At 41.8% G+C, this 26,676-nt stretch overlaps 1 protein-coding gene across 1 annotated transcript in view; it reads right to left on the bottom strand.

Annotated features, from left to right (window-relative positions):
- The window catches only part of LOC111228258 (double-stranded RNA-specific editase B2-like), a 191,603-nt gene that overhangs the window by 28,115 nt on the left and 136,812 nt on the right, over positions 1-26,676 (bottom strand). Inside the window, exon 4 of the mRNA XM_022754107.1 lies at positions 4,585-4,699. Within this exon, the coding sequence (XP_022609828.1) occupies positions 4,585-4,699 (115 nt within the window). The remainder of the gene's footprint in view (positions 1-4,584; positions 4,700-26,676) is intronic.

Below are 26,676 nucleotides of genomic sequence, written 5' to 3'. Positions count from 1 at the left end.
CTTCACCTTGGTTAGCTACAACATTCACTTACAGGTGAAAACCCTTGTAACAATAATCTAATAGTATATCATATAATCATATCATATCATATTAAATAAAAAAGTATGACAGCCATAAGAACTCAATACACTGCTACCTAAGAAAACACATGCTAATAGACAAAACATCAACCTTACAATACATGTGCTACAACTGCTCACAACACAACCAAACACCAACATGTGCTGCAAGTAGCACAGACGACAACGGAAGTGTTTCCAGGGGACACAAAAAAGTGATGAACCCAACTGGGATGCACTTGTTGCTAAATGCTTTAAACTTAAAAAGTCAAAGCATTGAACAGCTATGTTCATCACTTTTTCGTGTCCTCCCAAGTGTTAAGTGGCTACTTTCACTTTCTGTATTTGCTTGTATTGTGTGTATTTGTCAAATTGATTAAAAACCGTAAAAAAGTATTGTGTAAACACTACTTTTACTTTCAACACGTAAATACAGACTTTAACTTTTTATACTGCTGTAATGTTTCTTTTACTTGAGGAAAGGGTCTGAATATATAGTTCCTCCACCACAGAAAGAAACTGGAGCACCTGGAGCAAACCTGTGCAAACACAGTAAGAGCCTAAAAACTCAAAAGGCTCGAGCTGGTCGTGGTCAGCGCTAACAAGTCACCCACTGTGCACCACCTCAGAGACCGATGGACTGAACTGATGCAAATATACAGGATATCAGGGATAAAGCCTCAAAATCAAAATGATCAATTCTAGGTAAAACGTTAGAATTAATGGCTATGACTAAATAACTAGCAATCATAATAAGGACCCACGGGGAGTATCAAACATAAAGATCCATATAAATGACATGACTGTGAACTTTACATTGATCCATTATTACACAAGGCAACTGCAATCGACAAGACGCTACAGAACTATTATCTGAATCCCTTTATTCTCTATGGTTATACAACAGGGGGAAAATGTTTCCTAATAAGGCACACATTATCTCTTAGCACCATAAAGGAGACATTAAAACATTTTCTTCTAAAGCAAAATGAGCTCTCAAGGTCAACTTTTAGTAAACTCATTTATATGCCATTTAAGTTGAGCTCCATAAATCGTAGCTTTCTTGTGTTCTTTCATCAAAAGATGCTGGGTGATTACACTGAATGTCATCCAGCGTGTGTCGTTTGAATCACAGAAAATCTCTGAAAATGCTCAGCACTTCCAGAGCGTGCGAGAAAAAAAAAAAAAAGGAAAAACATCTTGGCAAGAGCAGAGAATGCACCCTGTTGAATCTTTATTAGCTTTAACAGGCAACCGCTCTGAACATATAAGGGTGTCTTTGTGAAATGCTACTGAAGCTCTCAAATCTCTCTCTCTCTCTCTCTCTCTGCTGCAAAACACACCCTGGGCACATCTCTGCTAAATTTTTTGCCTCTTAGCAAGCTGTTTTGTTGCCAGATGTGATTACTGAACGTTAAAATTTCAGCATCCGGAAGAACAGATAAAGAGTCGAGGAAAATCCCCATTTGAAAATGGATATCCAGACTAAGAACCATAGCTTAACTGCCATTTGTAATCAACTTCCCTTCGCTCCCATCTTCTTCTTTGAGTCCCTGTGGTATTTCTTCCCACCCGGAGACTCAATAAAAAAGCCGCAGAAGAAAGTTCTCTGGTCCTACCCAACAAACAACTTTAAAAACGGAGGAGGAAAGGGGGGTGGGGTGGGGTCGTTTGCATTTTTCCATGTGGATGTTCCTGATTTTTCATGTCTCTGAGCACATCTGAACACTGTTTACTATCTCCAGACACCCAATGCTATCTCGGACCGATTCAAATGAGATTTTCCACTATATTTGACAATGTGCGCTGGCGGTTTACTTTGGCGGTCGTTTCGCAACTCTCAGCCTGGTGGCGAGGCTAATCTCACTCAGGTTGAGGCTCAACTGTCTCAGTGGGACTCCAGCAAGGGTGGGGGGTTCGCTGTCTGTCTACGGTTCAAAGACGGATCCTGATTAATATTCTTGAGGCAAAAGCAGGGGCATGAGACACACAGAGAAAGACAGAGAGAAAGAGAGAGAGAGAGGGGTGGTAGTGGTGGTGGTGGTGGTGGGAGAAACCGAACAGGACTCCCCAGTGTTCCTATCAAGTTTGGTGTCTGACTGCACGGACGCTGGCCACCACACCACCACCGCTGCTGCTGCAGCCGCTGCCTCACTGCGAATACTTGGCAGCCCTACGTCTGGATCTTTGAAGATAACATGTGCTATTAATAAACAAACAGAAGCAATTACTGGGAGGCAGAGGAGAGGAGAGGGATTGGATTAGGTCAGGATGAGCGCCAGTCTCACTGAAGTCTAAACTGATGAGCTGCAGCACTCCAAAGACAGCAGCGATACCAATCCCTCCTCACTGACCCCTGCACCCCCACAGTCTGCAGCCACACAGGGAGATAACACTCCTGTCTGTGTGTGTGTGTGTGTGTGTGTGTGGCGTGCACTCCACTCGTGTAGACCTGCGTGCATTTATGTGAGTATTGTCATTTTTGTATTATATCCCACAAATTAAAAGCCCTATGTTTGGTAACATACTATTAATGAATGTGTTTCTATCTAATATATTGCTGTGGAAGCTGTTAATTTTAATTTTGGTTCCATTTCTTGTGGCTTAGGTCATTATTTTGGTCAGTTATCGACACACACATTGAAATATACCAAAAGTTGTTTGAGAATTCTTATGGACTATTCAGTATTCATGTTATATGATGTCTCTGCCAGGTGAGTCCATTCTCTGGCACAGACATGAATTTCCCCAAAGGGAAAAATAAATGATCTATCTATCTATCTATCTATCTATCTATCTATCTATCTATCTATCTATCTATCTATCTATCTATCTATCTATCTATCTAATCTATATATCCTCTGTCTTGCGTGCCTGCCTGCCCTGCTTTGCCTGTCTGTCTGTCTGCCTGTCTGCTGTCTCTCTCCTCTGTCTGTCTGTCTGTCTGTCTGTCTGTCTGTCTGTCCTAACATACATTTAAACTGCCTCTGAATCCGACCCTCATTCAAGCAAAGGGCAGATAGTTGATGGCTTCACCCAGCCTCATATCTACCTCGGCTAACTGGCTTGATAAGCAGTTTCATCTGAATGCCATGGTCCAAACAAACCAACCAGTCTTCTTCAGTTACTTCACTTTAGCAAGCAAGAAAGCTTACACTCCTGTCTACAACATCTCCAGCTCACACAATCAGCAAACAACGTGTTAGCCAACAACCAGCATGTTGCATCACTGGCAGCGTGCTGCTCCCACCAAACAAACCAAACATTCTTCTTAAGCTACTTCACCTTAGAAAGTAACAAGACATGCACTTCAGCACTCTACATATATCCTACATAGTGACTGACGGATATATTTCCCCCTGCAGGCTTACCATATCTGTGTACGCTCGCTGCTTAGACTATTCAGTACTACAAACCCTCTGCCTGCAGACATTGGGGAGACTCGCCGCTGTAGTTTGATTAAGTTAAACAACTTTAAGTGCCTGTTAATAATTTCTTTAAATTTTGATTCAAATACTTTAATCGTCTGAAGCTTATTTCGTATTCTGCTACGATTGTGAAACAACATACACGTCAGCTGATAGATTTCTCATTTCATAAGTTGTCAGCTTTGTGTTGTCTTCTGCTTCCTATTTTGGTATGATAATGATGCTTTACTTCACATACAGTATCATGTTAATATAGCCTATATGTGGCCTGAAAGGTGCAAAATAGTGAACTTGAAATACACAACAAGCACAGCTAACATGCTAATAGCACAACAACAACAAAGCCTGGCTTTGGTAATGATTTAGCTTACCTTTATGTAAAAAGTTGAGTTCAAATATTCTCCAGTTTTTAAAAATAACATTTTAAAAACGCTTTAGATTTTATCCTGAGGTCTACGTGGGCATGTGTGGTACCGTGGGAACATTTGCATCAGTGCACATATTGTGTTCTGAGAGATGTGGAGTGTGTGTTTGTGCATACTGTTGCCGGTCTCTGTGCTTTTTGTGTGCACTTGTGTTTGTGTGGGAGGCCCTGATGTAATGTGCAACAAACACCACACATGAAAGATAAATAAAGCACGAAAGATAAATGTGTAGTAATAACTCATTGTTTCATGCTGCAGGAGAACAACAGTGTGAAGCTTCCTCCTCCTCAGTCGGCTTTCAGATTAAGTTTTAAGATGATCTTGTTAAGATTCCCACTGTGGCATCTGGAACTCCTGTCAAAGCTGCCTGAGTACAGCGAGTCCAGCATGCAGTGGGGATGAGTGACACTCACTACCATGTCTCATTCTCCTCAGAGACCCTGAATAGTCAATAATTCATCAGGAAGGTACACTCTCCTGCACAAGCCCAAGGTACAGCATGGTGTGGAAACTCTCTCTCCCCACCTTCAGTTTATAGTTTCTCTCTCAATCTAGAATTCCTTCCCATATCTTGTCCCTTCTCTCTCTCTTTTTGCCTCCCTCACTCACTCTATATTGCACCACTTCAATAATTCAAAGTGATATATAAAAGTCAATGAAATTTGCCATACCTCGGGTCATTACGATGCCTGCCAGGGATTTGTGTCGAGCGTGCGCAGGACTGCAGCCGCCCACCAGCGACCGGTACTTCTCCCTCACCAAGTGGAATATTGAATCGGCAAAGTCCTGCAAAACACAATTGCTCCCTTAATTTCTGACTTCACAGGTTTCATCTTGCTGTGAAATATTCCACTTCTCTAATCTGTTCAGGCAACACAGTGAATTTTTTGGGAGACTGGCCCGAGGTTCAACTTACCTGTTTAGCTGTGAGAGCACACAGAAATCCCCCAAACTTTCCCTATGCATCATTATAGTGATGCATACAGTATGTTGAGTAATACAAGCTTGTGCAAAGGAACAAAAATGTTACTAGATCAATATAGCTCCATGATTGCTGTGGGAACCAAGTGTTAATCTATTGGCTGCCTTTGGGAAACACTTTTTACTTACTGAATAGAAGAAAAATAGACCCCTGGTATTTCACCCAGCACAAAACTACCATTATCTGACTATCACTCAACATAGTGCATGCTGAAGTATCTGAAGGGGACATACACAGTGGATTTTAGGGTCAACATCCTCATCACTTAAAGGTTAAGTTGAGCGTAGGGGCATAAACAAGGCTGTGTTGTTGCCTGATTAAAACAAAACAAACAGGAAATATGGCCTTTGGCATCTCATCATGACATTAACAACATGAGGATGATAAAACCTTTTACTCTTAAAATCATTCATGAATCCAACCATCACTGTTTCTACAAAATTCTGTAATGAATGGGAATTGGTTGAAAGCCCCTTCATCTGACTAATCTAAGATTGTTTATCATTGCTTTTTTTAATCATTGTTTATCATTGTATTTTCTTCATCCCTTTTCACTTTATCTTCTAAATTGTTCAATTCAAGTTAGTTTCATGTGTATAGGTCAAAATTTCAAGTTTACAATCTATCCAGCAGTGCTCATGGGTCATTACAACAATGCTCATGCTCCCTTTACTCAGAGGTGAAACAGCCTTGATGCTTTCAACCCGACAGGGCAGAGAAACTCTGCTTTTCATCCTGGTGTTAAATTACTGTTTACCAAGAAAAGAACAGACACAGAGAAGGAAGAAACTTCAGGAAGAACACAGAGAAAGAAAACAGAGGAAAGATCGCTCTACCAGGATCGACAAACAGGCAATAGATTTGGACTCTAAGTACAGAATAGACAGAAATAACAATAGCAACACTGTGATTAGGATTAAACTACATTAGCGTTCCACATTTAACCCTGCATTTATGGATTATCTACTATCTTCCACTGACATTATCTGAGAATGTGATGTAACTACCAAACCCATAGAGCAAATTGTAGCTTATCTGGCTTTGATATCAACATAACCACTGTCAAATGAATTGTGGCTCATTCACAAATTTTTTTGTACATTTACTATAATCAAATCGGACTCTTGACGCTTGTCTCAGCTCAATCTCTGTGATTGTTTTCTCTCTGGTTTGTGGATGAACATGTTGGACATTATTTTTTACATCAGTTTTTTCATTTTCTCCACCATCTGCTACGTGGAGACTCAGTTTCCTGTTCCTCTTTTGTGCTGTAAACTATCTGTTTGTGCCATGAAGCAACCCAGAAAAGTTACCACCAATTCCACCATGTCTTTCACAATTTGAAATGCAGATTGTGAGGATTTACTAAGAAGATAAAATGGTAAGTATTAGCAGAACTCCTCTTCCATTCATCTATCCTATTTCCATTGTCAGTCTTCAGCCCAACAAACTCTTCAGCCCAGCTTCCCACTAGCTCCACACTGTTCAACAGATGCTGCAAAGCCTCATGGATCATATCCACACCCCTCCGAACCTTTAATGCTCTTTACTCTAGTGGTAATTAAGGGCTTAGTCTCGGAGCGGCATTCACGCCAACTGTAGAGCATAAATGGATCACCGGGAGATGGCACCAGAGTGGCAGCGGAGTGGGCCTTCTGGACAGATTGAGCCCCCAGTAGCTAAAAGGACATCAACAGATGCCATGGTGACAGACGCATAGAGTGAGAGAGAAGGAGAGAGATTAAGGGCGAAAAAAGACACTGGGAGGGAGAGAGCGACTGAATTAGTGAGCATATTGCACATTATAGCCCTCGTCAGGGCTGTGAAATACTCTCACAGTTGGAGCCGTCGGTGGAGGTGCGCACAGCTCGTGGTGTGGTGGGTGGTGTGTCAGCCCATGTGTATGGATGCATGTGCACATATTGTTGCTCTGACACTGGTGTCAGCCTGAAGCTTTTCTTGCAGAATAGAGTGGGAAGAAGCGGTGAGATGCTGCGAACAGTTAACACAGTGAATAACTTAAAGCGCAGTTTCCTATGTGCTCGTCAAGCTTCAGAACAGCCACATATCAGGTCACTTAAGATAAATGTTCCATAACAACGGGCAAAAAGAACAAAAAAAAGAGACAAGTTGGCCTCTGAACTTTCATATCGTGTTGTTTATTTCATGCTTGAAGAACCCACCCTGTCTGTCAGCTTGTTTGTTGAGGCCTGAACTCAGCCCAGCTCACGTCGAAGTGTCTGCGACAGAATGAACCAAAACAACAAGTGGACAGGTAGATTCCCCACATCATCAGTCCAGATTCAGTCAGCTATAATTACTCATGATGCCAATTATGTTACAAAGACACTGGCCCTTTGCAAAAAGTGAGCACAGATGAAATGTGTGCTCGTATGAAAGTGAGTTATCTTATGAAATGTTACAGTGAAAGCTATTTCAAACAACTAATGTGAAATATATGTCTTTCACCACTTGAAAGTGATTCACTGGTGGAGGATTTACTCTGTCAACATGCAATTTACAATGAAATTCTTAGTCAGTAGGTCCTTGATTTCAGATAAAGGCAGAGAAAAGCAGCTTTCTCATTTCTAGTCCTAAAATTTATCGTCTGAAATTAAAACTCTCGCTAACAGACTTTATCAGCTGTAACGGGTTAATTAAGCTGCCATAAGTTTCATGAGTTGGTTAAAAAACACTATCTCTGGCTGACTTTTCAAGGTTTCTAGATGAGTAGTTAAAAACTAGAACCCTTAAGGCGTGAAACTACTACACCAGGATATTACAAAACCAGGTTATAACTGTTTGTCATGCCTTAATAAATCCACTGATATGTAGATAGTAGTTTCTTCAAATGTGTCAGGTGCCCTCATAAACAGTGATTAAGGTTTTTTATTGCTTGTTGTCATTCTTCCTGTTCATAGTGGACATTCATAATGCGTTTTCAATGGAGCAGGACAAAATGTGGAATCCTTGTTTGCAGAAGCCTCAGAGTATCAAAATGGATAGCTGGTTAGCAAAAGAAAGAATTACAAGGAAAGAGAGTTGAGAGACAAAAGGTGAATTTACAAGTGATGAAAAACTGAGTTTCCCCAGCTTTCAGCTCAGTCCTGAATGATCAGCCATTGTCATCACAATAAAAAGTGCTCCGAGAACGCATCTTTTGGCCTCCCTATTGTTGTGGGGTTGGATATGGGCCGCCAACATTTTTTAAGATTATCAATTGGGCCACGAGTTGGAAAAGATTGGGAACCGCTGGTGTAAAGCTAATATGAAGTTTCAGATGTCTGACAAGAGGATATCCTCCAAAGTTACAGTATTTTTAGCCCAGCATTCCCTCTTTACTGTATGTTTCTGCGAGGGAAAGGAGGGAATTTTGTAGTAAAAAGGTCAGTGTGGAAGACAACCACATGACTGGTCTCAGGGGACTCAAATTTCATATTAACTTCAGATAAACTTTTTAAGACAGTTATGCACAGAAGAAAACTGTGGATTTTGTCTCCCGTCATTTGAAAATGCACTGGAGGGATTTTTTTTTTCGATGAACGAAAGCAGCAAGAAAAACCTGTTTCAATTCGATATGGGTCTCTGACTGATTTTGATCAACGATTAATTGTTTCAGTCATTTGAAAAGAAAAACATTTACTATATTTGTTCATTTCAGCTTCTCAGACTTTTTTTTTTGTTTTGTCTGTTTCATATTTTAAACTGATTATCTTTGGTCTGTGGACTGTTGTTACATCTGAAGGTGTCACCTTGGCTTCCCAGGAACTATGACAGGCAATTTTCTGATTATTTCTTTTTAAGCTATTAAATGAATAGTGCAAAGAGTAATCAAAAGATTAATGAATAATGAACAACAGATTAATCAATAATGAAAATAACTGTTAGTTGGAGCCAAAGTGTTACTATTAATGCAGTATGTTGGGGTAATGTTAAACCCTAAAGTCAAAATCAATGGATTATCTGTCTTTATTTATAATGACTGACACATTTTTTGCCTCTGAAGTAAAAACTTTGTACCTCCTGGTAGAGGAAGGAGAGAAAAGCAGCCTCGTTTTGAGATCACTGAGTGTGTTTCGTCAACCGAAATGCAGCAGAATTTTCTGATGCTGTAAAGGAGCACGAGTAACAGGAACGTGAAAAAAAACCTGCCTTGTTCCTTTTACCTGAAAGTGACATCCAATTAATTCTAACAGAATCCTGCTTGGCTTGGCAGCGTCAGCTGGTGTCGGTCACAGTCTGAACCCCGAGTCAAGTCCTCCATCCCTCCTAAAGGCCTTTTCATTGATGACATTACCGAGGTGAGAGGAGGTGGCAGCTCAGAAAGGCCTGGAGAGCAAAGGTGGAATAGACCCTGGCACACAGCCCAGCTTTTTGTCCCTCCCTCCTGCTTCCTCCTCCTCTCCTTTTCCTCTCTCTCCTCCTTCACCTCTCTGTCAGTTCATGTTTCCCCCCCTTCTCTTCCCATCTTTTTAAGTCCCACTCTCCAGACTCTGTTCTTGCCTTTCATTCTTTCTCCTTTTCTCCTCTCTCTCCTCTCCCTTTTACCACCCTGCCTCCTCATCTTCCTTTCTCCTCTGTTGTCAGGTTTCTCTCCTGCTCTCCCATGCCGGTTTGTGATGGAGGGCAGTGATGTGCCAGGACTCAGAAGCCAACAGTGAGTCAGAGCCTATAATTTCCTCATCCTGTCAGGCGGAGTGAGGAAACAACATAATCTACATCACCTGACACAAAAGGAAAATAGGCTGCTGTGGTTCTCTTCTAACAAATAAACCCCTGTCTCTGTTTGCATCAGCTAATATCTACACACATACATCTGTCTGTATCTACAATTCTCACTGGTTTCCTCTTCATTCTTTCTTAACATACAGCTCAGGCACACACAGTCACACACACACACACACACACCATCTTTCCTCAGTGGGGGAGTTGAGTGCCACCTTCAGTGTGGACCTAATGTGGCAGAAAAACGGGGCCAAGGATCTCGCTCCTCAGTCAGACAGAACATCAGTGCGACCTGCCACACAGGGAGAGGAGGGCCTGCGTGAGTCTGGCTGGCTTCCTCTTGGATGAGCATCAAGGTTAACGTTACTCCACTACAGCTACTGTACATTGGGGAACCTGGGTCTCAAAATCTATTTCAGGTACCTGATGTAAGCTCCTCTTGGAATACATCTCAGGTGGAAGGTGCTCGGAACGAAAACTGCTGCAGTGGCTGTCGTGTTACTCACTCCACCTGGCGTCTTTCCTACATTAGTTCTGACCAATTTACATAGCAATTCCTCTGGGTCTCCTCAGGGAAGTAAAAGCGAGCAGCACTAGTTATTTTGTAAGTGCTACAGCTGCGATGGGTGAAATTTATAGCAGCAAAAACCCAATCAGCAACAACATTAAAACTGATCCACTGACCCTTGACCCCGCTTATACTTAGTCACTTCATGCATTGGCAGATTGGATGGCGAATTGATGTCAAACACGGTCTTCGAGTTGGACTGACACCCGATGGTGCCAAATGTTGAAAAGATGTAAATGTGTGTGCTTTCAGACACAGACATAATCTTTACTACATCTTTATGTCAGTAAATGGTCAGTGAAAATAGTCACTCACAGGGTCTAATGTTACACTGAAAGTAGCTGTGTCAGGAAAAAGCAGATCTAGTGTTTTAAATCACATCGGATCATACAAATGGCACAACACTAAGCTGCCGCACCTGTTATCTGATCCCTGATCAGTTTTAAACACTGAATAATTGGTAGGGGTGAGAAATGAGCATGAATGAGGTGATAAATGTGATTCATTAATGTGTTTTTCAATCAATCAAATCATCAATCAAATTTTATTAGTATAGCACTTTTCCTACAGGTTAGTGCAGTTCAAAGTGCTTCACAGATGACTGATAAGCTAAAAAGAAAAGGACAATTCAAGTAAGTAAGCTGACAATGAGATACAATAAAATAGATTTAAAAAGCTATAATTGCATTGGGAAAAAATTAATAATAAAAGAACAGATAAAACAGATTAAAATACAATGATAAAGGAATAGATAAAGTAGAATAAAATATAATTAGAACATAACTAAAATAAAATAAGTCAATAATATAAAGTGAGTAATGACTAATAACCATATTTAATTAAAAGCCAGACTGAAGAGGTTTGTTTTGAGTTTATGTTTGAAAATTTCAACACTTCAGGCTGCTCTCAGGTCCTCGGGGAGACTGTTCCATCGGCTCGGAGCATAATATCTGAAAGCTGCCTCACTGAAGGTTTTAGGTTGTTAGTTTATGGATATCTAGCTTCTGTTGCTCAGTGTTAACTGCTGTAACTAAACTGTTGTTTTTAAAGTTATTCTTCCTCTGGTAACTTATCAAGCAGCTTCAAGTGCATTATTATATTGCATGTAGCCCGGGAAAACTGAGGTTTGTGAACGGTTAGGTGAATAAATGCAAATGTTGGTAAATTTCATCTGGATTTTATCTGGATGCAAAATATTTGAAATGATTAATGAAAATGGGAAATTTCTGCACTTGGATGTAGATGTGTTGTAACTAAACTAAGAGCTGAAAGTTTATAGGTGAGACTGCACACAGGGTTAATGAGAAGAAATGAGTGGAGGAGAACAAATGCAAATTCACTGCAGGCAGCACAAACTGAGGCAAAGACATCTCCAGGCTAACAGAAAATGTTTCAGTCTAAGCCAAACACGTGTGCCGAGGCTTCTACTTCATAAACTTATAGAGACAAATCCCAAAAGTAGAGGGTCTGGAGGAAAATACCAACCAACTGGAGCTCTCACATTTCTTTCTTTCACTTTGGTACTTTCTTATTTAGCAGCGTGCATTTTTGCAGAAAAATTTTGACCACCTTGGCTGAAAATAGAACATTACAAACCAAAACAAGTAGCTAACACAGAGCTGAGGGGAACTGAAGAGTTTGGTGCAAACTCTCTGTGGGTTCGTCCCTCCTTTCACATACATGTGCTGTATACTCCAGATCTATTGTTATTAGAAACTTTTTTTTTTAAAAAGAGCTTTGGCTGTGCTGTAAGGATCTGGCTGTAAAGAAAATATTTTGGAGAAACAGTCTTCAATCCATATTTTTTTTTATCTGTCCATCCATCCATTCTCCCCTCCCTCCCTGCCTCATCTTTCCCCTCCTCTCCCCCTCCCCAACTGTTTGTGCACGTAAACAGTTCAGCATCTATCTCCAAGGTAATGTGGAATGTCACCAACAATCCTCCTGCTGCCTTCCTTCTGAAGTCAATATTGTGCCAGAAACACAAAATGTCAACGGGGAAATTTTCTCCGCTGCTGCCTGACCTAGAAGTCTGTGCATGCTGGTAGAGGTGATCGTATGAGTGTGTGTGTGTGTGTGTGTAGAGACAGAGAAAATGCTCAATTGTATAATTTATTGTTTAGCACTGGGGCCCCAAAGGGAAATGACGACTCCAGATTCATCAGTGATTACATTTTAAGGCCTTCCATAACACTCTCCATATGCTTCCACACGTCGTACCTGCGATAACTTGGTGAAACATGGAGTGTAAAACTGTGTGCAGCTGTGTTGATTGTGTGTGTTCATGTGTGTCACTCTTCAGAATGTTCGGTGTAACGGGTGGGGGATGGGTGGGGGTTGGGGGATGTGTGGATGTGAGCTTGATTTTACCTCCCCACCCTCAGGAAAAACACACACACACACTCACACGCTTCAACCCACCGCCCTCACCACCTTATCACCCGCCTGCAGAGCGGCCCAGGCAGCATAAAAACGGGGCCATGTCTTATATTTCTTTATAGAGGTATTTAACAATTCATTCTCCCGAGTTTTAATAGTGTCTGCCCTCTGCCTAGATATCTTCCCCCTCCACCACCACCACCATCACTAGCCCACCCGTCCTTCTCCCCGTCCCTCGCCTGCCGCCAAGCATGAGGCTTTTGAAAATGGATATCTATTCATTTGGTAGAAGCGTTGCCTCTGGGAGCTTTTTAGATTCTCAAAAAGCCAGACTCCTCCCGGCAGGACAGATTTCCTTCATGTTTGTTCTCAATATGACACATAGCATCACTCTCACTCCTAAATCTTCCCTTCTCTTGCTGTCCTCAAGATCTGTATCACAAGAGGAAAAAAAAAAACATATATGTCAGTGCTGTTACTCGGATCTTCTTTCAGTGGTTGTTCTGTTGTCTCGGCTTTTACTGACAGTAAGAGATGCCATTGTGTCATGTGACGACAACAAAGTGCAACCCAGAGAAGTTAGACTGTGTACAAATGTGGAGAGAGCTGTGAAACACTCCAGCACCTCACCTCTATCTACAACCAACCGTTTCTTGTGTGATGGCCAGATGGCCCTGCAGCCTGAGGAACAGATTCCTGTCAGTGTGTGTGTGTGTGTGTGTGTGTGTGTGTGTGTGCAGACTAGTTTTACTGTATTTGTGGGGTCTGAAAACTGGGAGCCCACTATACTTTTGGGGTTCGACAGTTTTGTTTGCTGGACAAGTTTAAATGTCTGTTTGAGTGTTTAGACTTGGTTTTATGGATATTCTTAGGTTCTGATGTGATGGTTAAGGTTAAGGGAATGCACTATGTCAATGAAAGGTCCCCGCAAATATAGTTAAACAAAGATGTGTGTGTGTGTGTGTGTCACAGCGGGACCTTGTCAGTCAGATCAGGCGGCCGGGCTACACCATACGGCCGTCGTCATCATGAGAAGAGGTTTTTCCCTTTCATACCACATGCTTGATGTTAGCGAGCGAGAACAAAGGCACATGAAGGAGCACCAGAGAGAGCACGAGTGGCAGAGATTGTGCAATTGATCTGTCTTTGCCACGGCTCGCCCCACCTTCTTTCCCCGGTGCTGGTGAGAAAGGGGAGAGATGGGACGCTGCACCACAGGTTTCCAACAGCAAAGCAGAGCTCAAGCAGTGATTCCTCATTAGGCTTGAAAAGGTGGAAACCAAGACGATACGCCTGGTGCACGTGGTAAGGATCAGAGTCAAGGATGAGCTACCGCAAGAATGATAGCCTCATCCAAAAGCCAAGGACACCACTTCCTAGTGATGATGCTAAACATAGAAGTGGATCATTATTTCTTTCTCATTCTCCACTTGGGGCCACAATCAATCCCTGTGGCCCAGTTCTTCTGTAAGGAACCATCTAAGCTGTGCAGCAGAACACACGACAGAGGCCACAGACAGCTTGGAATATACAACGAGATTTATAAACATGCTAACCATGTAGCTGCTCCAAACTGAAATATCTCAACAAAGGTTGCTAAGAAATTTCGTACAGACATTCATGGTCCCCAGAGGAAGATTCCCTCTGACGTTCCTCTGATGTTTCATCTTGCACTACTGTGATAACTACGACGATAATCAGCGGGATTGTCAGTGTAAATGTACAACGATGAGGTGTATAAATGTTCCCATGTTAGACTCGCGTCTCAAATCCTGATGAAATGAGTAAAGCTGTAGCCCTCTGTAAGCTTGTCACTTTTCAGACAGAAAAAATGACACTGCCACAACACTGAAAAAAGGGTGTGATGGGCAGATGTTCTATCTGTGCAGAGGACATATGTTTTAGCTGCCCATTAATTCATGGATAACATAAAAGTAAAATGAATCTGTAAAACCCAAACTTTGGTCACAGCTAACTTCATATGTCCCCTGATTGGTTACATCTGCTCAAAGCCACTAATGCTCTTAAGCCTAAATCCAAACATTAATTTGGGAAATGAAACCCTAACATTCAAGCCAAAACGAACTGAAGCCACTGAATCATAACCACCAACCACAGATGTTAAGCGCGACTGACTCTAAAACTCATTATCAGTCTAAATTCTCTTCATCTGATCAAACAAGCAGAGCCAGTTACGACAACATAGACGATATCAGGGCCTGGCCCATCTGTGACGCCATGTTTGGTGTGGTTGTAACCTGGAAACCGCGCTTGCCAGATAACCCTCCCCAGCCCCCCTCCCCTCTGAAAATGTCTTTTCTCTGCCTCAAGAAGACGACATCATCTTTACAGTGTTTATTCCACTGAGCTGCCACTGATTCAGCTGCAGGTTTTAAAAGCAGACATTAGCCAGAGGTGCCAAATGTTAATCTGCAGTGTCAGATATGAGACATATTCACAGGTGAGATCAGGGATGAAACAGAGTCTTAGTCGACATGTAGGTGAACAGCTACGTCTCCAGGTGTTAATCATTAGTTTCGCTTTTCCCTGATTTATCAACTGCCTCCATCTCTCCTGTAGAGTAATGTTTGACCTCATTACTTCACATTCAAACATAGCAGCTGAAAGTAAATATTATATTATATTTTAATTATAAAAGATTGAGGCAGCTGGTGGCTTTTAGACGCATTTCCACTCTGACAATGAAAAATCCACAACTCGACTCCAGCTGACGACCTTTGCTGTCATTACTCCTTTTGTTTAATAAGAGACAGTCAATCAAAATAATACTGAGGGTCAGATTTACTGAGAACATGGTGTTGTGTAAATATGCACTGTGGTTTGCAGCCGCAGTGGATGGACGCTGAGTTCCTGTGAGCGGTGTAACAGTGGGATTTCTATGAGATCAATAAGCAATAATAAATAAAACTCTTGATAACTAAACACTCTTCAGTTGCAGTTCAACTCAAAGAGATGTAATAAGAGAATAAACACACAAAGAGAGAGACAGACAGAAAAAGAGATGGTGTTTGCCCCTTAATCCTGAGGTCAATGCAGTCATTTAATGTCTTGACAAAACAGAAAAGTTAAGATGATGTAATGTTCAAATTATAGACTGCAAAAAAGATGGATGTAGCCTCTGTAACGTCACCCACAGGTTTCTGAAAAGCAGTTTTGAAGCTCAGAGTGGGCTGCTCCACTGTCACCATATTGCCAGTGCCTGACTCCGCCCCTAACTCCCGGCTAATCCAAAAATGGGCAAAGAGGTGGGGCATGTGTGGAGCTGAGACTTTGGTGCATGCCAGTTTATGGCAAGCATATGCTCGCTCACCTGTCACTCAAAGGGGCACGCCCTCAATTATGCAGAAGTTGCCTTAATAAAATGTAAACAAGTGAGTTGTATAAGATTTCACCCCCTGTACAGGTGTCATGAAGGAGGAAATAAGCTGTAGAGACCAAAACCATTTTTTGCACCAGGCTGTAAACATGTTGATTTCTGCTGTAAAGTTGGACATTTAAACATAGGAGTTTATGCGGATTGACTTGACTCACTTTTGGAGCCAGACTCTAGTGGTCATTCAAAGAACTGCAGTTTTTGGTACTTCCGTGTTGGCTTCATTTTTCATCCTCTGAGGTTGCCACTTGTTTCAAATTCAAGTTCAATGAACATAAACCATAACATCCCCTGTACTATTGTTTTGTGTTCCAGTAATCAGATATTTTGTTCATTAACAACATAATTGCTACATTTTTATTTCTAATAAACTGTTTTTAACCATTGTTTAATGCATGTTTTGTTTTCCTTTGTAAATTCCATCTGCACTGTTTACACCTGGCTTTCAGAGTCAGAGATTTGACTTTGGAAAACCCATGGGATTACATAATCATTCTCTGTTAATATATCTTCTCCTAGTATTTGCAGGATCCTTGTTTAGATGCATATGCAATGAGGAGACTTGTGCAAATGACACGCAAACTAGGACACAAGCCTGGTGAGTCTGTGCGATAAAATACAGGATGTGTTTGGGGCAGAATGCACCTGAAAAACAGGCGTAAAAGCTGCAGTAAATCTGACCCTGAGAACTTTATTTAGTTAGAAGGAGTTTGCTGTTTTGCTAAACAAAGACACTATTTCACATTAAATTTTTTGTTTGGGGTCTTCTTTCTGGGGTATGTATATAAATGCCACAATAACTCTTTCTTAAAAAGTAGATTTGAGTGTTGATGATTCACAGGGCAGCGTCTTTTGTATTCCTGGGTTTCTGCCATTTAAAAGATTATTTTCAGACACATTTGCTTTACAAAGCAATTTGTAGTTTAGATTTGACTAACATCCTATTCCTGAATCTATCTTTACAATATGTGCGGGGCAGAGGAGACGAGAGAGCAACAGGAGGGGAAAAAAAGGTTCAGGGTGTCAACAGCTGGAGCACGTCTAAGACGTTTTCGGTATAAATCCCCTCTGATTAACCTCCATGGTGGAGATAAAAGCAGCGATATGCCTGAAACGACTTAATAATGTCAGGCACAGTGTAAAACACACACTAGCGGCTTTATACATTATGCACCAAAGGCCAGCAGAGGGACTCCTGCAAAAAGATAACATGACCTACCCCCGAGAGAGATGGAGAGAAGGAGGGAGAGAGAGAGAGAGAGAGAGAGAGAGAGGGAGGGAGAGGGTGGGAGGAGATGAACTGGCAGGCACTTAGAGAGGAAGAGAGGCCACGAGGAAAGAGACAGAGGAGGAAATGAGAGGGTCAGCCACGAGGATTTAATGAGAGTCTATCATCTACAGTACGTAGTTGACTAAGAGAGGATGGAGGATGGAGGAGGAGGAGGAGGAGGAGGAGGCCACTCCAAGGGCCCCTGAGGGCTGTTCACACAACTCCCATTAATCTGCACATGATTCAGCTGAGAGACAGACTGAGAGATCAACCTCTGCTGTGTCATCCAGGAGGGAAATCTTATTTATACAGATATAACACACTATAGCAAGGAATCATTTAAGAAGCTGTATAGAGGTTTATTAGCCTCTTTGAAGGAACAAAATCACCAGTAAGTGATTATCAAATGCAACTAATTGTTACCAAAAACTCAGCATTTATTGATAGTGGAGAATTTCCTGTGTAAGTAACAAGACTGATAGCACTGTCACTAAAGCATTATCACATGAGCAATCTATGCTCAAGATTTCTATAGCAACAATGGTTTCTCTGTGTATTTCTCGCCAAAATCTGCTCCCATTTCCTAGGAAAAATGCCTGCAGGAACCTGTGTGTGTGTTTGTGTGCATGTGTACGTGTGTGTGTGTGTGTGTGTGTGTGCTCGCGCGCGCCTCTGTGTTCACATTCTGAAGACTATTATACGTACTGAAATAAAGACGCCTTCTCCAAACCTCATTAATGCTATCACCTAGGTGTTGTCATATATTTCACAGCCGTATATCCACAGCTGGCAGCTCACAGACAGCCTGTATGGTTAAATGTTGTTTACTGTTTAGAACAAGGGTTGGAGACACATGTTCTGGCTCTGTCTCACACCAGATGTCACACTTAATAAGAGGAAGCTTATTAAGTAATGCTATAGGCTGTAGTATATATAGTTTTGAAAAGAATCGTTGTTCTAAGGAAGAAAACCATCTGACATAAACATCAACATCATTCATTTATGATGAGAAATCCCAGGAATCCCAGGTTTATTGTGGACACATTCCCAGGAAGTGATCATGGGAAATCCTTCAACTGTACAGCAAATAGAGGTGGAAGACAGAAGACAGATCCTGATGTGTTCGGACTGAACCTTCTGGAAGTGGATATGTGCGAGCAACACCGGAAAAGTAAGCGGTTTCTTCTGTGTTTGCATCCGTTTTGTCTTCGCTTCTGAATCAGAATTTATATGACTTAGAAAAACTAATGTCTTGCCTGAAGGGTGGGCTGGGGTAGCAGCTTTTTAAAACAGGGTAACGCAGGTTTCATTCTTTTGCCACACTCAAATGTTTGCTTTTTTTTTTTTTGTAGTCAGACATCTGATATAAAACATAATCATATCAAGATAATATTCACTAGCTGTGGTCAAAAATGGACTTCTATCATAACAGAGGTATGAGACGTTGAGTTTTTAATAAAAGTCACATATTGGCGTGGTGTGTCTGCTCACAGATTTATCAGTCTAACTCTATTCTCAATCTCCCAACAGAGAATTTCTGCCTGGAATCAGTAATATTTTACCCTGCGCTTCAGAAATAATAACAGCAACAAAACTGCGTTTGCTGTTTCGACACGTGGAGAGGCTGCGGTGACGGCTTTAAAACATTTGGGAGGATGGCAGGATCTAGCATTGTCTTTCATGTCTTGAAAGAGCCTCCTCTGAAGCGCTGCGATGGCTCCCTCCAAAGGGGTGGGCGATTGTGTCGGCCTCCACCCAGACGCAGCGGCCGCGCCTCCGTCTCTGCTGCTCTTGAAGATACCGCTGTGGCTCTTTTGGCGGGCTCGACCCTGGCAATCAGCGAGACTTCAAACCCCTGGCGCCAAGCTTTGAATGTCGCCCGTGAACGTCTGTTGCCAAGCACCGCTTTCCTCTCGGGGTGGAGATTAGAGACGCAGACGAGGGGAAACACTGGTGCCTTCAGATGATTCTCTGTCTCCCTGTCAAACTACGCCTGCAACATAATGCACTGTCAGGGATATGATGTGCTGCTAATACTAATGCAGAGTACAACAAATTCACTGGTGTACACCAATGCCAGTGTTATTATACTGTAGGATAATTATGATGAAGCAGTGTCGGGTAAAGCAGGGCACACAGGATACAAGTTGAATTACAGTATCTGCTTCCTTTGGTTGATTTTGTGTTTAAAGAAAAATAAGTTTTCATGACATGAAAGAAAAAGACTATTTAACTTTTCCAGCTGTTTTTTTTACTGTGTAAAGAGTCCATTGGCTTCTGAAGGAGTCATTTATCCAGCAGCCTTCCCACTAAGTGTGGACCAGCCTCTGTGTCATGTCTGTGGGTGCTGCTGTGGCCAAAAGGCCCTACAGCCAGCCATACATCATCAGATATTGATACAGTTCCACCACAGCACCGTGGCTGACATTTGATTCATAGCTTGGGGTGCTCTTTTTGAATTCCTAACAGTCAACAAGGGATCACGGGGAAATGTCAATGTTGTGTTGGTTTGGGGCGCCGCGCTGACATGAGGGAGATTGGTAAAAATAATGGAGGACAGGTAGCTAACTTTGTCTTGAGCTAATGACCCTTTGGTGTGTGACTTTGTGTGTGTGGAGGCAGGAGTGGATAGAATTCTGCTCATCGGTTTTTGGTTTTAGTCAAATATTAATTCAGATTCTAGCCAGAAAGAAAAGAAATAAAAACATTGAAAGGAAAAATGACATAAAATCTTAAAGACTTACTGCCTTGCAGCTATGGCATGGTCAAGGTTAGGGAAAGACTATAATTATGGCAAATAAACTATGGTTAGAGTTAGGCAAATAAAACCCTTGGTTAATGTTGGGAAAGATCAGGTTTAGTTAATAAAAAGTTAATAACTTGCTCATCCACCACCCCAACCTCTTCCATTATTTTTCACCTCGCTACACAAGGGACACATTGTCGTATTTCCTCCACTGGTACTGAGCATTAGTAGTGAACTGGTATTGAATCATGAGGTACTTACATAATTCAGGAATAATAGACTAACATAAACATATTTGTCACGCCATGGGTTTAACTTCTCACCACCTGCAGTGGTATCCAGGTGGACTCCAGGAATCTGTGACATCACTGCTGGGTGTGGTTACAGCAGACAGCAACCTCAGTGCCTGAAAATGAAGTCAACACGGAAGTACCAAAACTGCAGTTCTTTGAATGGCCACTAGAGTCTGGCTCCAAAATCGAGTCAGTCCCCATAGACAGAAATCAACATGTTTACAGCCTGGTAAAAAAAAGATTTTGGTCTCTATAGCTAATTTCTCTCTTCATGAAAACTGTACAGGGGGTGAATTTATATATAACTCACCTGTTTAAAGTCCTGCATAATTGAGGGTGTGCTGCTTTGAGTGACACGTGGGTGAGCGTATATGCGTGTTTCAAACTGGCATGCACTGAAGACTCGGCTACACACACACCCCAGCTCTTTGCCCATTTTTGGATTAGCAGGAAATTGGGTGGAGCCAGGCACTGCCAAGATGGCGTTGGCAGAGCAGGTCACTCCTATGGTTGACGCCACGAAGGCTACGTCCATCTTAATTTACAGTCTATGTTCTGACCACTCCCAGCATCGCAGGTGAAAAAGGCTTGAAGCTTTCAACCACAGAGGGTAGTGAAACACTGCTTTTCATCCTGCTGTTAAGTTACTCTTGCAGTCAGTGCAAGGTGCTACACTTTAACACCTGATCACGAGGTAAAAATAACAGCTGTCGAACATCAGTCAAGCTTTGTCCTGCACTGTTCAGTCTGGCGAAAACTGTGAAAAATACATAGATGTCAAACTCCAAACACTGCTGTTGACTTGACATTTTGGAGATGTGAGGTTTTCACTCAACAACAGTGATATGTTTATCCCGCAGACAGTTGCTATTAAGTTTATACCTGCCCTTTGGAGAAAATAGCGCTGCTCTTTTCTGCACTGATGAATGTGGCTTTTAACAAACATCCCCTGACAGAAGAGGCTTAAACAGTGCATGATCCCTCTCACCGCCAACTGCTGTGCACACACACACAGCTGCGCAACACAATATAATATGCACTTCACAGCCCGCAGATGAAATGAATGCAAATAACCGCATGAGAGAGCCTTTTGAGCGTGCCAGAAAAATCAGTCTGTGGCCCCTGCTCTTTTAACATTTACTAAAAATCCATCACGTGGCGTTTGCAGAGTAAGCAGAACGCCAGATAGACTGTAACAAATGCACATGCTCTCTTTTGTCACCTTTTCTTTCCTTTCCGCCAAACCTTTCAAGTGCACACACACACACACACCCACACACACACAAACACGTACTCACAGGGTTGCATGCATGCACACGCACACATACACACACACACACACACACACACACACACACACACACACACACACACACACACACACACACACACACACACACACACACACACACACACACACACACACACACACACACAAACACACTTTATAAGCTCCTGCAGTAGGCCAGCAGAGAGAGCAGGAGAGGCATGACAATAGACTGAAAGGAGAGTCAATATGGAACTGAGGAGAGAAAAAGGCAAAGAACACTGAAGGTCTATACCTATTGTGTGTGTATGTTTTACTTTTAAGTCTATGCCCCCTTTTGAAAATTACACAGCGCTGCTAGCTGCTGTCTGATGTGTCAAGCAGTTTCTCTAATGAATGCATGTCAAGTCTTGTACAGGAGATTTAACTAGCTGTTTTCTTTATTCCTTTTTTCATGTGGTTCTTTTTTTTCCCTCTTCCCCTGCGGCTCATAATTCATGCCACAGCTATGTTAGCGAGCGAGTTGAGGAGCGATCAGAAAAAGACACAGAGAAAAATGAGTGGTTTACCTTAAGACAGCGAGATCATCGTCCCTCCACCTCCACAACCCCTGGATGCATCTTCCTCTGCAGCTGGTTAGGCTGAGCTTTAAAAACAGTGCTGAGAGGAAGCACTGGATGTCAGCTATGCTGCAGTGTCTGGCTGTTTGTTTGAAGTAGCTGCCACATCTAAACAAGCCAAAGCTGTAAATGTGTTTCTGTAAAGTGGCTCAGAAGGGAAGATGCTTGACATGCGGGTTGTTGTAGAGGAAACAGAAAGAGAACGCAAGTAGGAGAAACTGACAAAAGAGTATTTTGTGCATGCGTGTGGGTCTGTGCATGATGGCATGGTGTGTATCCAGTATAAGTGTGTGTGTATGTGTGCGGTCATGGATACCTCTGTGAGTGCCAGCTGATTAAGGGTGAGAGTGTGGGAGATTGAGAGGGCTTGGAAATGAGGCTATACAGCACGTAATGTCACAATGCTTAACACTGACATTTCACGCAGCAATTAGAAAAACAGAAGTAAAACGATGCAGGAGACTAATTCTCTGCAAACAACTATACATGAATTTAATTATTCATGTATTGTAAAGGAGAAAATCGACTTTATCAAGTGATGAGAGCGCTGGCACTGATTCCCTGCTATATTATATTTTCTCGTACTCATGATGCTGTCATTGCTCTCCTGTGAAAACCACGTTGTAGCGTACATACGTGGCCTGGCATCAGTCACAAGCCATTAAGGAAGTTCATTGTAAGGACATGCAGAGTTACAGACCCACAACTGACACTTTGCGACTCTTCCCACCATCAAACTATCAAATTAATAGGAAACAGGAAACCCCTCTTCCACAAACAGACCATGCTTTTAGCATGTCTGAACGACACAGAACCAGACCAAAGGTCAAAGGGTCAGCTCCAGAGGATCAGACAATGGACACCAGACAACTTGAGAATACAGGCAAAATCTCCAGTTTGTAACAATAAGATTCTGTCTAATGATATTTGATTGTTTCTTATATAGGACAAGTAACAACAAAGGACTGATTAACACTAACACACACACACACACACACGCACACACACACACACCAACCTCCCTTCCTCTGTCCCTCTCTAGATAAGAGTCATAAACTACAACCCACATTCCAATCCTGGGTAGTGACCAGCAGAGCTCTCTTCACAGACACAGATCAAAGGAAGAATGTAAAATTAAATATCTAGCTGTTCTGTAACTCATGAGATGTTCCTATGCAATAGTTTAATCCCAAACTTCTATCCCATAGAATGTCTGAAATGTAACATGTAGATTTTAAAACAATGTCCTTCATGTGACCATACTGTCAGCATCCTTCACACAGGTAACACACACTACATGACATCCAGAATGTCCATATTATTATTATTACAGTCAAAGAACTGCTGTGTAATCCACATGTATAGACTATTAGCTTTAAATGTTTATATTGTTGTTTGATCAATTAACCACTTGTATCATGATTAATTCCAGGTTTGAAGGATGTAATATGAAATCAACACTCCTATTACTCCTCTCTGCCATTATTAGTGCAAGTAGTTTTCTATGTTATTTCATTTAATGTTTTGTGGTCATGGTGGAGGACGGATGTGTGAGTTTATACTGTAAGTAAACTATAGAATTAAATTATTCCAAAGTTCAGTGGAAAATTACTCTCTTCTCCAAGCGGAAACACAGGAGAAGACGGGTGACGCCCCTAAAACATGCGCCAGCCCCCCAGGGGATAAAACAGTTGTGAACAATTCACACAAGGTCAGAAAAGCCAGAAAGGTTAGAAGTCAGAAATATTAGAAACGCGAAAAAGTTAGAAACTCGGCGAGATGCTAAGAAGGAGGAAGATGCAAGAAACGAAGCTAAAAGCTAGAGGCTAAAAAGCTGAAGCTAGAAAACGATGCAGAAACTAGAAGCTGAGATCTTTGCTCAAAGCTCAGAGTCCCGGCTCAAAGCCCGGCTCTGTAGCCATGTAAACTCTTAGCTCTAAGCTGCTCGCCACAAACTCATGACTCTTAGTCATTTTTGCACTTTTCGCGTCTTTTATTTTTCTTTGCCACAAGCTCCAAGTAACATCATTTTTGTCTCCATGTGCGATCTTTTATTTTTATAAGCCAAGTCAAAACCAACTGAACCAAAGCAACAGAAGAGCCTCAGAGTAATTTTGTAACTTTTAATCATCATCGAGTTTTCCTTTTTGAAGATTTTGACAACTTTAGAGTCATCTGGTCAATGCCAGTCTCCTCTAAAGTTATCCAGCCAAAGTGAAGAGCATTAGAGTTTATTTCGCATCAACCCGCAAGAGACACCAGCAGGTAACATCTGCAGGACCGCCTGCAGAGAAGCCGACCAGAAATCAAGAGTGCCCGAGACAGAAAGTCTCCTGGCAAACTCCACCAGAGCTGAACCGCTGAGACACCGGCAGAATCCGTCATCATGATAACGGGACACGGCCTCCAGGAGAATCCACCTAGATCCACGGCAACCACAGCCACCTGGGTTCCAGCCGAGGGTCTTCAGCTACAGCGCAACTCACAGTAGGCCGGTCTTAACACTCTGCTCATGACTGGGTTGATGTCGAAATATAGTAATATTTAATTATCAAACCTAATTCGTAGATGTAGTATCATTAGCTGTATAGCCATAGTGTATAGCCATAACATATCCTCTCCCACCATTGCCAACTCATCACACTGCTCATTTCCTTATTATTTTCATCTTTATGATTATTACACCTTGCATTTACTCTGTAGATAGTAGTTTAGTTAAATAAACTCCTGTATTTACACCCAGTTGTTGTCCTGTTGTATTCTTTTGATGTAGAGACTGGAGATCCATTGAATCGAGAAGTCATGGCTTCGGATATGAGATTGATAAATTTGGCAATCAAGTAATTCATTGTTGTCCTCTCAGAGGACTGGGGCCTCATATCAATGAGAGTAAATTCTAAAATATGGCATTAACGCTACAATGTATTTAATTTTTCATCAGCTCATAAAGATAGCCTTGTGACAGTGCATTTCTCAGCTAATTCAAGGGGGTTGTGAATGGTTTATTTATGTTAAAGGTCCTATATTTTACACTTTTATAGTGTTTTATTTGAAGTTTTGATCCGTAAGAAGATATATTTGTTGTTTTAAGAACCAAAAACCATTGCAATGTAGTTTTACATCTCCTCTCTCAGGCTTCTCTCTGGAGCTCTGGTAACAACAGGTCGGTAGTTGGATAGCCAATCAGAAGAGAGGAGGCTCTGGTGAGTGCTATGAGTGCTATGTTGTGACATCACAAGGTTACAGGAGTCCTGACGGCTCATTTTGAGGCTCAGTTTCTGAATACAGGTTGTGTGCATTCCTCTGTGGACTGAGTGCTTTGATACTTTCACAGTATTAATATAGTACCAAGATCTACTTTATAATCAACAAAAGAAATGGAAATCAACCTTTATACAATATGGCATCTTTAAAGTATGTTTAGTATACTGCTTAAGATTTTTTTTTGGACACTATTTTTGGTCAGCATTTTTTCAGAGGCAGCCACTGGGCCACGTATTTGCATTTTATTATTACCTCCTGCCTCCCTGGACACATGATGGACTCACAGGAAATGATGCAGCATGTAGTTTCACATTAATAGTTTCAATTTTATCTCACTGATATCAGCCATAGTCTCTGACGGTAGCTGGATTTAGCTACTGCTAATGCAAACCCAACTCTTTCTGCTGCTTCTACTTCACATTAAAAGCATACAAACCCCCCCCCAAAAAAACACTGGATCGCTTTTATAGAGAAGCAGTCACAGGAAACACATTGTATTTGTCACTGCGGTTAGTGCATCCCTCATGCTATTTCTTTCATTTCATAAATATACATTATCATTATGTATTTTAAAAATTCTCTTTATTTTGCTGAAGGATGTTTATATCACAAACTGGCATGTTTTGAGCTACTTTTGTTTATGGCCTCAGTGCAGAAAACTGTCCTTGTCAACCTATATATTTGTCTGTGTGCGACCGTGGTGTTTAATTTCTCCATCAGCAGGAATGCTGCTGGTTCATCATCCTGCACAGGAGAGGCAACGTGGGCCCTGAAACTCAGCCATGGATGCAGAGACAGGAAACAGGGCAGTGGGAATGGATTTGTTGTGTAGCTGCTGACGTAGAACCAGGTGCTAAAGCAATGAAGCTATAAAACTGTATTAAAAGTCAGAGTGTGCGCATTTTGCACTAGCAGTTAAAGTTATATGCAACTGCGAGGACAACTCTGCTACCGCTATTAGTAATTCATCATCTTTTTACTGAAGGTGACGGGTAAGTGCAGCAAGATGGGTCAAACTTTTTTTAGTTTAAAAACTTAAATGTCACAGGGAGTGAAAACTTTTCCTTTCAGCCGCTGACTAAAGCATATGATAACTATTCATGCTGTGAGCTGTCAAAGCTTTATCACTGCTCTGTGTAGCCAATCGAATGGCTAATCAGCCCATCTACCCAGAAGAATTTGTTCTAAAGTTCACACTGCTGGGATATCTTGAAGGTGTACGTGTGAGCCACCTCTGTGATAGTGTGAATGATTG

The sequence above is a fragment of the Seriola dumerili genome, unplaced genomic scaffold, assembly GCF_002260705.1.
Source record: "Seriola dumerili isolate Sdu_G_001 unplaced genomic scaffold, Sdu_1.0 BDQW01000216.1, whole genome shotgun sequence".
In the NCBI taxonomy this organism is placed as follows: Eukaryota; Metazoa; Chordata; class Actinopteri; order Carangiformes; family Carangidae; genus Seriola; species Seriola dumerili.
The sequence above is the reverse complement of the archived record's forward strand: the minus strand, read 5'-3'. Positions and strand labels throughout refer to the sequence as shown.